This window comes from Gymnoscopelus braueri (assembly GCF_963280865.1).
Source record: "Gymnoscopelus braueri genome assembly, chromosome: 6".
NCBI classification, from domain to species: Eukaryota; Metazoa; Chordata; class Actinopteri; order Myctophiformes; family Myctophidae; genus Gymnoscopelus; species Gymnoscopelus braueri.
Window position 1 is genome coordinate 15,701,050 of NC_137607.1, and position 16,046 is coordinate 15,717,095.

Genomic DNA, 16,046 nt, shown 5'->3' on the forward strand with positions numbered 1-16,046 from the left:
GCACCACCCTTCCACCCACGACCACAGGCAGCACTACTCTTCCACCCATGACCACAGGCAGCACCACCCTTCCACCCACGACCACAGGCAGCACCACCCTTCCACCTACGACCACAGGCAGCACCACCCTTCCACCTACGACCGCAGGCAGCACCACACTTCCACCCACGACCACAGGCAGCACCAGTCTTCCACCCACGACCACAGGCAGCACCACCCTTTCACCCACAACCACAAGCAGCACCACCCTTTCACCCACAACCACAAGCAGCACCACCCTTCCACCTACGACCACAGGCAGCACCACCCTTCCACCTACGACCACAGGCAGCACCACCCTTCCACCCACGACCACAAGCAGCACCACCCTTCCACCTACGACCACAGGCAGCACCACCCTTCCACCTACGACCACAGGCAGCACCACCCTTCCACCTACGACCACAGGCAGCACCACCCTTCCACCTACGACCACAGGCAGCACCACCCTTTCACCCACAACCACAAGCAGCACCACCCTTCCACCCACGACCACAAGCAGCACCACCCTTCCATTTATGACCACAGGCAGCACCACCCTTCCACCTACAACCACAGGCAGCACCACCCTTCCACCTACAACCACGGGCAGCACCACCCTTCCACCTACGACCACAGGCAGCACCACCCTTCCACCTACGACCACAGGCAGCACCACCCTTCCACCTACGACCACAGGCAGCACCACCCTTCCACCTACGACCACAGGCAGCACCAGCCTTCCACCCACGACCACAGGCAGCACCACCCTTCCACCCACGACCACGGGCAGCACCACCCTTCCACCCACGACCACAGGCAGCACCACCCTTCCACCTACGACCACAGGCAGCACCACCCTTCCACCTACGATGTCAGGTAGCACCACCCTTCCACCTACAACCACAGGCAGCACCACCCTTCCACCCACGACCACAGGCAGCACCACTCTTCCACCTACGAGCACAGGCAGCACCACTCTTCTACCTACAACCACAGCCAGCACCACCCTTCCACCTACAACCACAGGCAGCACCACCCTTCCACCTACAACCACGGGCAGCACCACCCTTCCACCTACGACCACAGGCAGCACCACCCTTCCACCTACGACCACAGGCAGCACCACCCTTCCACCTACAACCACGGGCAGCACCACCCTTCCACCTACGACCACAGGCAGCACCACCCTTCCACCTACGACCACAGGCAGCACCACCCTTCCACCTACGACCACAGGCAGCACCACCCTTCCACCTACGACCACAGGCAGCACCACCCTTCCACCTACGACCACAGGCAGCACCAGCCTTCCACCCACGACCACAGGCAGCACCACCCTTCCACCCACGACCACAGGAAGCACCACCCTTCCACCTACGACCACAAGCAGCACCACCCTTCCACCCACGACCAAAGGAAGCACCACCCTTCCACCTACGACCACAAGCAGCACCACCCTTCCACCTACGATGTCAGGTAGCACCACCCTTCCACCCAGGACCACACGCAGCACCACCCTTCCACCTACGACCACAGGAAGCACCACCCTTCCACCTACGACCACAAGCAGCACCACCCTTCCACCTATGACGTCAGGTAGCACCACTCTTCCACCCACGACCACAGGCAGCACCACCCTTCCACCTACGACCACAGGCAGCACCACCCTTCCACCCACGACCACAGGCATCACCACCCTTCCACCTACGACCACAGGCAGCACCACCCTTCCACCTACGACCACAGGCAGCACCACCCTTCCACCCACGACCACAACCAGCACCACCCTTCCACCCACGACCACAGGCAGCACCACCCTTCCACCCACGACCACAGGCAGCACCACCCTTCCACCTACGACCAAAGGCAGCACCACCCTTCCACCTACGACCACAAGCAGCACCACCCTTCCACCTACGACCACAGGCAGCACCACCCTTCCACCTACGACCACAAGCAGCACCACCCTTCCACCTACGACCACAAGCAGCACCACCCTTCCACCTACGACCACAGGCAGCACCACCTTTCCACCTACGACCACAGGCAGCACCACCCTTCCACCTACGACCACAACCAGCACCACCCTTCCACCTACGACCACAGGCAGCACCACCCTTCCACCTACGACCACAGGCAGCACCACCCTTCCACCTACGACCACAGGCAGCACCACCCTTCCACCTACGACCACAGGCAGCACCACCCTTCCACCTACGACCACAGGCAGCACCAGCCTTCCACCCACGACCACAGGCAGCACCAGCCTTCCACCCACGACCACAGGAAGCACCACCCTTCCACCTACGACCACAAGCAGCACCACCCTTCCACCTACGACCACAGGCAGCACCACTCTTCCACCCACGACCACAGGCAGCACCCCTCTTCCACCCACGACCACAGGCAGCACCACCCTTCCACCCACGACCACTGGCAGCACTACTCTTCCACCCATGACCACAGGCAGCACCAGTCTTCCACCCACGACCACAGGCAGCACCACCCTTTCACCCACAACCACAAGCAGCACCACCCTTCCACCTACGACCACAGGCAGCACCACCCTTCCACCTACCACCACAGGCAGCACTACCCTTCCACCTACCACCACAGGCAGCACTACCCTTCCACCTACCACCACAGGCAGCACCACCCTTCCACCTACCACCACAGGCAGCACTACCCTTCCACCTACGACCACAGGCAGCACCACCCTTCCACCCACGACCATAGGCAGCACCACCCTTCCACCCACGACCACAGGCAGCACCACCCTTCCACCTACGACCACAGGCAGAATCACCCTTCCACCAACGACCACAGGTAGCACCAGCCTTCCACCTATGACCACAAGCAGCACCACCCTTCCACCCACGACCACAGGCAGCACCACTATTCCACCCAGCACCACTCTTCCACCTACGACCACAAGCAGCACCACCCCTCCACCTACAACCACAGGCAGCACCACCCTTCCACCCACGACCACAGGCAGCACCACTCTTCCACCCACCACCACAGGCAGCACCACCCTTCCACCTATAGTCCATACAACATCCCTACCTGTCACTGCAGCTACTACCCCAGGTGAACCATTAGTCAAAAGAACTTTACGACTAATCACTTTGAATACATCACTACTCAGTTCAGCTATACTCATTCAATATAACTGCAACTAACCGTTTTTACCCATTATGTATCACATGCAGCTACAACACCTGCTCCACCAGCAAAGCCAAAGGTTTTGTTGGAATTCAAAATACAGCAAACCTTCAAACCAGCACTTGCAAACACATCCTCCCCCGCATTCCAGAACTTAGCAACCCAAGTAGCTTCAGCGGTAAGTCCATTATAATGATGCAAAGCCTGTCAAAAAATGCTCCATATCTTCAGTGATTCCTCCTATTATGCATTTTACTAGATTATTGATCTCTGGCAAATGTATAATAATGATGTTCAAAAAGAAAAAAATACTGTATTGAAATGTTTTGCTTTTATTGTACAATTACCAAATAACAAAACAACTTAAAATGATGGAAGTTTTATAGATTTTAACAAACAACTTCCTCCAGCTTTCAACATGAGAAGAACATTCTTATTAATTAATTAAATGTAAATCTATTCATCATGAACCATGAAATAATGATTATTTTACAGTTCCTTTGGAATTATTCCTGTAATTATTTCCGTGACTGAATTTCTGTTTACAGATGGACAACATCTATAAGGCAAAGTTTTCTAATTTCAATCGCACCGTTGTAACCGGCTTCAGGTATGCACCAATGATACTATATTAAGTATCTATGTTTTTTATTAATTGACTAACATATAATTGATTTGTACCTGTAATGTAGTCATAAATAACAAAAATATTGATGCAATATAATTAATAATTATAATTATAACAATAATAAAAATAAATCCATAAAAAGACTTCAAAATCAATTTTACAGCTCAGGATCAGTACAGGTGCAGGCTGAATTAATATTCAACCAAGAGGCAAATGCCACAGCACCAGATGCCACTTCTGTGACTGATACTCTCGTGGAGGCTGCATCCAGCTCTAATTTCTCCCTTCGTGTGAACACATCATCTATTGTTGCCGATGGTAAGAATTGTTGACGCAACCGATAAAAGCTCACAATGTGCCTTTTTAATGACATGTTTAACGACATTCCATTTTTTCTTGTTATTAATTATATTCATAGTATTGACATGAAAGTTTTATTTTTACAGTGGTTTTGCCGCCAACTCAAGCACCCACTACAGCAGCACCTTTAACAACAAGCACCACGAATACACCAGCAGGTACTATTTCATCAAAAATAATTGATACTGTACTTCAAATGAACAAAACTGCAGCCTTCCAGAAATTCTTAAACTCGATGAATTGTTAATTAGTATTGACAGATACTGACATTAGTAACACATTATACAATTCCACTCACAACTCCAGCACGAGTCAATGCAACTTCGTCACCAGTCAATGCAAATACATCAACACCCATAAATTAAACTACAGCACCTGTAAATGTAACAACATCACCATTAAATGCAACTACAAAACCAGTCAATGCAACACCATCATCAGTTAATGCTATCACAGGACCAGTCAATGCAACCACAGCCCCAGTAAACATAACATTATCACCAGGAAACTCAACTACAGCACTGAAATTTCAGAACTAGCCAACCTAACAGCAGCACTGATAAATGCGATTGCAGCCAGCTAATGTAACATTAACACTAGTAAATGGAACAACCGCACCGGTCATTGCAACCACATCACCAGTCAACACAACTGCATCACCAGTCAATGTATTATTTCACCGTCAGTCATTGCAACTTCACCACGACTCAGTGCAACTTCACCTATAGTCCATACAACATCCCTCCCTGTCACTGCAGCTATTAAGTTTTAAAAAATGTCCCTGCTTTTCTTAAAACACCCAATGACCATTTATAGTGAACTATAATGCAATATAATAACAGTGTATGTGTTATACAATTATTATGTCCAGATTTGGGTTGTTTACTGTCTGATGATATTCAGACAAAGCATTGGTGTCAGTCAGGTGGGCCACTAGTAGGGCCATGTCATCGGCATACTTCATTCCTTCACTGCTAAAGGAGATGCTGACGTAAACAGAGAAGAGAAGGGGGAATAAAACCAAGCCTTGGGAGCCCTGTGCTTAAAAGAAACGTACTGAATTCTAAATTATTTACAACAACCTGTTGTGGCCTGTCCAGTAAAAAAAGAAAAGAAGCTGGGTTGACCTGAAGCTCCATATAGATATAATTTTTAGATACTGTGTTATCTCATGCCAAATTACACATCTATCCCCAGAGTCCACAGCTGCAGTTACACCATCAACACCACCACCTATGACCACAAGAACAACTCCTCCTCCAAGCGCAACTACTCCTCCAACCACAACTACAACCATGACTACTTCAACCACTCCAGCCATGCCTATGCTAACCACAACTACTCCTCCAACCTCAACTACTCCTACAACTACAACCATGACTACTTCAGCCACTCCTACAACCATGGCTATTCTAACCACAACCACTCCTCTAGCCCCAACTTCAACAACTGATCCATCCACTACGACTCCAACTGCAATGACTCCAATACCAACTACAATAATGATTAATGGAGGTATGTGAGTCACAGATTAAGTAGGAATATTTATTTTAATAGTTTGGATTAGCATAGCACACACTGGGGTATGAAATTCCAAATGCAATCCAAAAACACTTTTACAATACATTTGACAACACTTTAACACTTTAAATAAAATAAAAAACAGACACTACATTGTGGGCTCAAGATTACTGTAAACAGAACTCTTCCTGTTTGTATTGTTTGGTGAATGTTTTTGTCTTTGGTGCAATTAATCAAAAACAAATTAGGCAAAGGGGTTGAGAATGTGCTGTATAAGTATAAAGGAAACAATGTTATATTTATGTCAATGTATAATAGTGAGTCTCGCTTTCTAGTGAGTATTTCTCTTTTCATTGCCCCACAGCCTTGGCACACCTGCAGATCAAGATGACTTCCTACGGTGAACTCAGTAATGAAACCATCACTTCACTTATTGAAGAGGTAAAACGTTTAAAATTGTATGTATCCTTTGATCAGAAATTTAAACAAAGTCTAAATTTCCTTTGACCATTCCAATATACGTTAGAAGCAGTCTTATGCCGCATGCACACTAGCACACAAAAGCTACAACATGACATATACAGTAAACACCACTTGAGATGAGACCATAGCTGTAGGGGGGCGGCCATAGCTGAATAGGTAGAGATGCCGCTGGGAAACAGAATGTCCCCGGTTTGTGCCCCGGCCTGGTCTATGTGTTGAAATGATCCTGAGCACGACACTTAACCCCTAACTGCTCCCCAGGAGCTGCCTCCGTAGCGCCAACTGCTCCTAAATAGCTAGGATGGGTTAAATGCAGAGGATACATTTCATGTAGGCTATGTACAGTAACAAAGAAAATACCCACAAAGGAGTCGGGTCCCTATTATTAAGTATTGAATATTGATAAAGTTTTAGCAGTTGTAGAGTTATGTGACATTAATTAAGATTGAGCACTGCATTAGCCTGGCATGACCAGACTAATATCACTGCAGGGCAGATTTCCTTTTTAGCTCTGGCAGATTTGTCTGGTTTCCAGGCTAGCACTGCATGGCCTATTTCTTACCTTAGATTATTAACAAACAAGCTGCCATAGACAAGCACCAAAGTACCAGGAGTAGCCTACTTCCCTCCCTTCCTACTCTCCTACTGGCCACAGCTGTTGACCTTGAGCCGCTCGGAGCAGCAGAGCTCTCGCTGGACCACAACTGGAGTATTTACAAGGGCGTTACTCATACCTCGGACACGTACATTTAGTGGAATCCATAGTTACCCTTACTGTACACCTGATACTTCTGCCACTATTGCTTATTGTACATTGTACACTCAAAAGTAATTCCACAATGGAAGGTTTTCTTCTGTTTTCTCTCCTTTCAGTTCATCAGTGAGCGGCTCCAGCTGAATGGAACAGCTCACACCGTGAAAGTGAGACGCATTCAGAGGGTTAACATATAGAGGTTACAAATCAAGAGAAACGTACAGTATGTCTCCTGTTTTATTCAACGTTTACATGTTGTCAATTAGTTGTACGAGCTCTTATTGGATCTTGTTTATTTGATACACTTATTTGTTTTAGCTCTTGCTCATTTGATTTTCCTATTTTGTCTCATCTGTTTATGAAAGTAGGTAGCTGATATATTGCACTTTTACCTTAGCGCTAGGTATACTCTTAGTTGCTTGTTTTAGAAGAGAATGCACTTAAGACTTCTGGTGATTAGTAGTTTTGTTCCCTACCTATGTTGAATGCACTTATATTGTAAGTCGCTTTGGATAAAAGCGTCTGCTAAATGACTGTAATGTAATGTAATGTAGCATGCAGAGGCTTAAAGTGGCCTACAATGATGCCCTGAGGATACTACTCACTTGTCACTTGTTTGTAACGTGTGGAATCATCACATGTGAGGCTCTATTAAGGCACTCCATGTATAGATTCATGTCTCGCCTGGATGAGTCTCGGAACAGTATTATTGAGGATATAGCCAATCCTGGAAAGAGCAGTCTCCGGTACTCGTCCAGGCTGCGTAAATACTGGAGAGTCAGCCTCTATTATTTTATTTTTTTATTGTTTAATTTGTTGTGTGATGTTGATGATTTTGATGTACTCTATGGAGACCAGCTGTGTCTGGAATAAAGTTTTAATTGATATAGTGGTAGAATTGGGACAGCTAGTAAGCCTAGTTTCCATGTTGAATAACATACATTTTCAAACATTTAAAAAATAAAACTGGAAATAGACCTACAAACTCACAACACGCATTGTGAGCTTGGCTATTTCCACTATTTTAAAGAATGTCCCTCCACCATAATTTTTTTAAAATATATAATTATTAAATATGACAATAATTTCTGCCTTGTAATTTGCATATGCTCCAATGTTCAATGCCAAAAACAATTAAATCGTTAATTGCAATTATATGTATGACAATTACTCGTCAAGTAAAATAGTATGATCGTGACAGTAAGCCAAGACTAGTCATCTAGCTGTTGTTGACCCAGAACCAACTTGTGGCTCAAATTCATCTTTTGTTATATCCAGGGCAGTTTGAATAATTCATAGAAAACCTGAGATTCTTTTTTTTACATTTCTCGATGTAGCCTAGTGGAACTACTTGTTATACTGTAGGTACATTTCAAGAAATTAAAATTATAGTCAACTTGTTTCATTTATAATCAGGTTAACTGCATTGCTTTTGAGTAAATCTTTGCTACGGTGATTGTGTTGACTGTCTGTTTTTACTCATGTTTTCATAAGGGTGTTTTTATTCACATTAACCAGACAAAGAGGGCAATTTAAAAGTGTTTTATTCACAATTCGTTTAAAATTTACATTAAATAATCTTGTTATTAAATCTGACGACAGGTATAAGACAAATAGACCAACTGATGAAAGTGAACTGAACATGCCACGTATTTTCTTCAATTAATTTGGCAAACAATGTGTATTTTTTATGCCATTAATAGTAATAATCTGATTCTACTGCTTTACGTTAAATACATGTGCATTTGCAAACTATGTTGAAATAAAGTATTGATGGACAAAGATTAAACATGATTAATTAACAAGATTGAATAGAACATGGATTTAAAATGTATACTGTATGTCAATATACTGTATCAACACAACTCTCACACACACTTCAGACCTAACCATTGCTTTTTCCAATTAAAAGTGCTTTCTGAACAGAAATGAGAAAATAATTGTGCTAAGGCATAATGTATGACGGCAGCATAATCCAATGACCCCGTCCCATTCTCCCAGGTTCTTCTGGAAACAACTCAGAGTTATGACGGTCCTTGAAATTAAAAGGTTTGAGAACCACTAGTATTGTAATTGCATATAGCAGACATGAAGCCCACATACCAGCTCTGACAGTGTGATAAAACTGGTTCCGGAAACGGTTACAAATATGAAGGAACTGATTCCAGGTCCTCATTGTTGGATCCGTTTCCGGATCCCAACCCTAACAGCCACACACTTACTTTGGCACAGGCCGAGATTTGCGAGGCGTCGCTTGCAGGAAACTCCCGTTGATGGATCCATTCATCTTGTTTCTGACGAGTGTTCTTTCCGCATCCATTTTATATTTGCGGGCTGTGAGACGGTAGATGCTAGAGATCCTATCCAGAGCCTTGGGGAGCGTCTTAACCTCCTAAAAGTTGCACAAAAACACACGTTAAAAAAATCATTCAACAAAAAAAAAATCACACCCAGTGTGAAGTGGGCGGTGTGGTCACAGTGGTCATCACAGTGATGGAAGCTCACTTCCAAAAAAAATGTTTTTTTTAAGTGCATAGTCCTATTTATAGGTTATTCATTTCATCATGTGTCTCGCTAGCCAATCACAGTGCTGAATAGAGTCAGCCAATAGAGTCAGCCAATCACAGTACAACTAGGGGTGTACTAATGCTAGGGGTGTACTAATTATGGCCAATCACAGTACAGCAAAGGGTGTACTAATGAGGTGTCCCAACCCCACTTATAGGGGCGGCTACACCGCCCAAAAATCAAACATGATATACTTGTAACTTGTTTCAATCGAGTTGAAGATTGAAATTTTAAATCACTAAAACCCTATACTTTGCTGACCCAGTGGTCTGGCAGGGGATATCTGGTTTCATAACAATATAGATATATATATATACATAGTATATATACATACATACATACATAGTATACACACACACACACACACACACACACACACACACACACACACACACATACACACATACATACACACATACAGTATATACATATAGTATATACATATATATATATATATACATACATATATATATTTCTTCCAAGAACCCAGTCTGGTCCAAATCTGGGGGGGGGGGGAAGGGTTCATCAATTCGAACACAGTCAATAGCACACAGTCAGCCACTATATGTTGAGGTCCTTTAGGATTTTAACGATTCCTTAATTGTTCCCTTTAACGTTTCCTATAGTGGGTTCCAAATGAACCCTTTACATGTCTGTAACTCTGAGTGTACAAATGGAACCGAATTGTTTCCATTTGTACACTATTTGTTACACGTTATAATACAAGTGACTTCAATCGCTTCCCACAGCATCAAAAGGACTTTCTGTCCTTCCTGCCACCCCCAAACACAGACGAGCTAATTTACTTATCAACTTAGCACAATGACAAAAGAAGCAACACATCGTAGGAGCAGGGGAAAAACCCAATATCACAAACATGTCAACTTCAATATTTTCAGGAAAATTCCCTCTCAGCCCACCTCGGATGAAGCATGACTACCAATTTGGCGATACGATACACATAGTCAACAAAATCACAAAACAAGACAAAAGGAAATTCACAAGGAAAAGTTCTTACATGTACAAAAAAACATGCTTGAGTCCTTTGGACCTCCCTCCTCGGGGCGCAGTCCCAGGCTATACCCCTTTCCACTTGAGGTCTCTACCTAGGCTCCCCTGGAAAGACATCTCAGTCCCCTGCTTCTTCCCGGTGTCTTCTTTTCAAAGCCCACCGATCACAGGAGCATCACTCGCCTACTAACCCACTCGCTTTGGGCTTATGGTGGCCTGACTGGCATTGAGCCAGGTCTCGGCAGGATCTCCAAATGTGGATGCAAATCTGAATGGGCACTCAGTCAAATAAGATCGACAAAATAAGGCAAGACAACAGGTCACAGTTTAGAAGGATGAGTGATTATATTGTGATATCAAAAGGAGTTCCGGAGCATTCGGCAGCACAGAATCGCATTGGGAAAAACAACCTAGTTGAACTCGAAGCACACACTGATTTGTTACAGGTTATATACAAGTGACTTCAAACACTTCCCACAGCATCAAAAAGACCTTCTGTCCTTTCTGCCACCCCCAAACACAGACGAGCTAATTTACTTATCCAACTTAGCACAATGACAAAATAATGCAAAAGTTGTAGAGGTGCCAGTCCGTCTAAAGCAGGGTGGGGTCTCACAGCACAAACTGAGACCGTGGGAACAGACAAGCAATTCAATTTGACATTAGTTCATTTAAAATGTTTACTTTGATAAAATATCTTTGACAACACACTGTGATACAGTATCTTGCTCGCTGTAAAATTTTCCATTTGTAGTGTAGTGTACAAATTGTAACCAAATGGACCATTACGGGTCCACACCCTCAGAGTTAAATTAACACTAAAAGGATGTGTGAATTCTCCCATCTTGTTCACATTGTACACACATGAGTGCACAAGCAGCCGGTCTGGTGACATCATTACGTTTTCAGATGACACTTTAATCCTGGGCCACCATACACAGGAGAGACATGTAGGAGACATTTCTGTTTGTATGCAACATTGATAAATAAGGGCCCACAATCATAATTTCAGCATTGCCTGCGCAGAAGCTCCATCAGGCTTCGATAATAGACCTGCAACTAAAATCACTGATTTGAAATGTAATCAATCAAACTACAAGGAAAATAAAAACATCGATCCATCCTGACCTAAAGAACTCTCCGAGAGGTCCTTCGTGGCCATCTGCCTCTTCTCCAGTGAAGGAGGCAGCGGGCTGTGGCTCGGTAGCTGAAGCCCGCTCTCCTCAGCACCTTCAGAGCGCCGTGGAGAAGATCTCTCCTCCTCACATGGACCAGGGCCTCAGCCTCACAGTCCATGAGGTTGAGCGGAAGAGAGGGGGGTGAGGAAAAGGTCGACCTTAAGGACAGACAGAACTCAGTCCTATATGTTGATGTGCAGTGGTGGAAAGATTACTGATGTTTTACGTATCAATCAATCAATACTGCAATGCAGAAATAATGTTACAAGTAAAAGTCCGGTAATAAAAATGTACTTGAGTAAAAGTACAAAAGTATTAGCATCAAAATGTACTTAAAGTACTCATTATGCAGAATGTCCCGTTTCACAAGTGTTCAAAATGGATACAAGTCTTCGGCTATTTTCAAATGGCCGACGTACAGTAGGCTACATAGGGTATAAGTGGTTAATGCATGTTTTTTAATAATAATAAAAAAAATCTACTGGTAACTAGTAACTGTTCAAATAATTATAGTGGAGTAAAAAGTACAATATTTGCCTCTGAGATGTAGTGGAGTAGAAATAAAAGTACAGAAATTTGAAAAAATATATATTTTAAATCCTCAAATGTGTACGTTAAGTACAGTACTCGAGTACATGTACTTAGTTAATTACTTTACACCACTGTTGATGTGCTGTCCTGCTGTCTGCTGTGTGCTGTTTAAGCATGTCAAAAGTTCAGACTTGGCTACAGTAATAACAACCAAAAAAGGAAAGAATTTGACCTTACAGCCAAAAGCACTATGAGAGCAACCTCCTAGATATACACATCACTGATTACACAAATATGGAGAGGATTTAATTTAATATAAATATTTAAACTAACTAACTTGTCGGGTGGAAACCCACAACTGTTACTTTTCAGGATTCAAAAAGCGACGTGTTTTGAGCTTGCAGATTGGCTAATTCTGCTACTTTTGTGTGACACTGTAGTATTATATGACTAAGTAAGGAAGTAAGTAATCTACGAAAAAATATGAAATATAGATAACACACACACACACACACACACAAACAATGTGGCCAGACTATGAGGACTGGCAACATGAACATGAGTATGTAGTGTAAAATGAAAGATATTTAAAAAATATATAAAATGTAAATAAATAAAATAGATGCGTGGAGGTACTTCCCTGGCCTAATGGCATAGGAAACCCAGCACTGATCTGTCCAGTGGTTTGCGAGATTAGCCCCAGACAGAGAGCCACGCCATAAAAACTAAAAAATATTAATAGTTGTAGAGCTAATAAACTGACCTCTTCATTGGCCTTGGGAACTTTCTGCAGGGTTGGGCTCTCCAGGCCATTCTGCTCCTAAAATCAGCCGTCTGTGCAAAACTCCTGTCTAAACACCATAAAAACAAATCAAACTCGTGCCATATACAGTAGTACATTAGTGTAGTTGACTGTCAAAATGGGCTTTAGTTTTTGAGATACGTACCATCCCTACCGGAGGTAGAGCAAAACTCAACCCTTAAGGTCCTTACACACCGGCGAATGTGGCGAATATACGCAAAATTCGGACTCGTTCCGAATAATTAAAAGACGCTTTTTCGCTTTTCCGCTTTTTCGCGCCATGTACGCTTGCATTGACTTTATAAGGTTTTAAAAAAAAGCGTATTATTCGCACGAAAAAATCGCCCCGTGTGTAAGGACCTGTAGGTCTCCCATATGAGAACTGTCCAACTGACTGACTTCAAATTTGTGTATTGCAGAGGACCTGATGAAGCTGAAAATCAGCGGTTGTCCAGAACCGAAAATTCATAAATCTGTTTCTGTCTGTCTGTCTCCTAGCTGTTTACACCCAAAGGAGTACCCTGATGTCACCCATAATATAGACGTCGTAGTACAGACGTCATAGATTGTTACTGTACCAGGTACAGCATGTACTCTGACAACGGGTACAACAGGTATAGCATAACCGAGGGGCATGCATTCCAACTGGCCATCGCCCTAGCCTGGTGCACTTCCCCTAAAGCTACAGTGCTTACCAGTACTGTAGCTTTAGTTAGGGCATTACATCGCTAAAAGCATCGGGTGTCCCAAACAAAGGGAAAACAATGGCATGAAGTCCCCATTATCATCATCATCTGTACTTCAAAGCTGGTTCCTCATTACGTTTTAATGACTGTGGGAACTTGATTCAACACACCCGTTCACAAAGTCATGCGGGATGTTGGTTACATGCTTGCTGCATAGGAGACGAGATGGATAGATCACGACATAATGTGTGCTTTACTTCCATCTGTCTGCAGCTCTGTGTAATATTTGTCAATTAAACAATGTCTCCTATGTTAAATGATGTTAAATCAACCTTACTCAATCTTCTTCATTACATTGGTACAGATAATTATGCTCTCAATCTCTACATTGTGATGTTGGTCTTGGATTAGTTCTCTCTCCATGATACATGATATGATATGATATCTTAAAGTATGTCATCCGTAGGTATTTGGAGACAGGGTTTCATGAACATCACATCTCTGCTGAGCAACAGTAAGGCATCATTGGAAGTAGCCTGAGATACCTTGATGCCAATCTACTGGGCTTGTGTTCACTTGTGTTGTCTAACAGCTCGGTGGAGGTCTATAGGTTTGACAAGAGTGTGTAGGTGGAGGACGGTCTAAAGGTGGGCCTGTAGTTGGAGGATCTGTAGTCCCAGGGTCTGTAAGGTGGCATGTACAACAGGTGGAGGGTCTGTAGATGGACAGTCTGTGGGTGGGCCATAGGCTGGGTCTGTTGGTTGGTTGTAGGTGGAAGGTCTGTAGGTCGGGTATGTAGGTGAGACGGGTCAATGCATCAGAAAATGAGGAGGAAGAGGAGTGTCAAGACAATGGGAGTGGCCAGAATGGACCCAAGGGTGGCCCACAGCCAACGGTTATTGGGCAAATGAGAAACCTTAGCCATTTTCTTCATAATGTTGTCCAGTTTGGACTGGGTGTCGTCCATTTCATGTGTGAAGCCATCCAACATCACGGCATGTTCGTCCAGCTCCATGCCAGTTTGTTCAGACATGTTCTTCAGGGATCCAACATTCACAGACAACAGCTCCAACTGCTCATCCTGCTGCACTGGCATCAGTTGTTGCATCTGCCGTTCCTCTGCGAAGTGGGAGTTAGCCGTCTGTAGCTGTCGGTTCAAATGGATGTATATATCAGAAGCGGGTTGATAGAGCGGCCACTCAGAGCCGGCATCAGCCAACAGATGCCGTCTGTTCTCGTCCGTCACGGGCACCACAGGACTCGACATGTGCTCTTCCATTTCCATAACAGTGTTTCTAGTGGCGGTAATGAAGGCTTTGCGCTTCGATAGCTCTACTGCATCAAGATTGAACTTTGGCTTTGACTCAACAATACCGATGGTATCTTCCAGATCTTCCAGGTCCTGTTCTATGGAGAACAGACTGTTTCTCAGTTCCTTGGTTGTACGGTCCACCTCCTCTTCGGAAGCTCCTCCCGGGTCACTGAGAAGCTTGCTCAGTCGCTGATGAAGGCCCTGCGCAGAGCTCAGGGCCTTCTGGACCTCCCCTTTGGCGACATAAAACGGATCCATAGATATGTTATTACCAGGATAGTTTTGCATTAAGTAGAAAAGGTATGCTCAGTGGACCACATATATCTGCCAGGCCGGGTGGAACTACATATTTGGGCAAGACTGTGACGTCACAGATCTACGACATCATCAGATCTACGAGATCTGTCGGCAAAAAAAAAAGTGTCTGACCAGGGCATAACGCTGGGAGCGATAGACCATAAGGTCCCAGATCTCAATTTGGGGTGTGACCTTCAGATGAACCCTTCATTGAACGTACCAAATGACAATTGGGAGGGGCTTACGGATCCAGAGAATTAAAAAAAATCTAAAAACAGGTCCGAGGAGGAGGCAGTGTTGGGATCAAAAAGCATATGCAAATGCCATGAAAGACCTTCGTCTTTGTCTGCACAGCAAGGAGATCCAGAGATGAAAGAGACATAAAGTACCTTTGACCTTGATGGCATTCCTGAATAACTGATAAATATTGCAAAAGGTTCAGGTTGCATCTGAGAAAGCTGGAAAAGAGCCATCAAGCTTCCTCCAGGATGGTGCATGCATTGCACCAACCTAGATGAGCAACATGTGTTAACCCATTAAGACCGGGAACGCATCCGTGTGTCATTTTTAGATTTCCTTGAGCTATTCAAAAATAGCAAATATACAATCTGTAGATCTGCTATTTTTGAAAGATCTTGACAATTTGTACAAATCTTTGAATATAAATATATTTTTAAAGCAAACATTTGTAACTCAAATCTTTGCTTTTGGGGATTCTACAAAATGTCT

The 16,046-nt window shown here is 44.3% G+C and overlaps 2 protein-coding genes across 2 annotated transcripts; one reads left to right on the forward strand and one right to left on the reverse strand.

The window, feature by feature from the left end:
• Positions 1 to 890: 890 nt before the first annotated feature.
• Positions 891 to 8,353, forward strand: LOC308086348 (uncharacterized protein; the record flags this gene model as incomplete). Its single annotated transcript, XM_080429869.1, has 10 exons — positions 891 to 897; positions 1,288 to 3,111; positions 3,234 to 3,364; positions 3,735 to 3,796; positions 3,978 to 4,132; positions 4,261 to 4,332; positions 5,372 to 5,438; positions 5,508 to 5,689; positions 6,060 to 6,136; positions 7,052 to 8,353. The coding sequence occupies 10 exons, from the start codon at positions 891 to 893 to the stop codon at positions 7,127 to 7,129; spliced, it is 2,655 nt and encodes an 884-aa protein (XP_080285995.1). The 3' UTR covers positions 7,130 to 8,353.
• Positions 8,354 to 14,349: 5,996 nt separating this feature from the next.
• LOC308086828 (syntaxin-6-like) lies at positions 14,350 to 15,278 on the reverse strand (the record flags this gene model as incomplete). Its single annotated transcript, XM_080430473.1, has 2 exons — positions 14,350 to 14,488; positions 14,596 to 15,278. The coding sequence occupies 2 exons, from the start codon at positions 15,276 to 15,278 to the stop codon at positions 14,350 to 14,352; spliced, it is 822 nt and encodes a 273-aa protein (XP_080286599.1).
• Between the last annotated feature and the right edge of the window lie 768 nt (positions 15,279 to 16,046).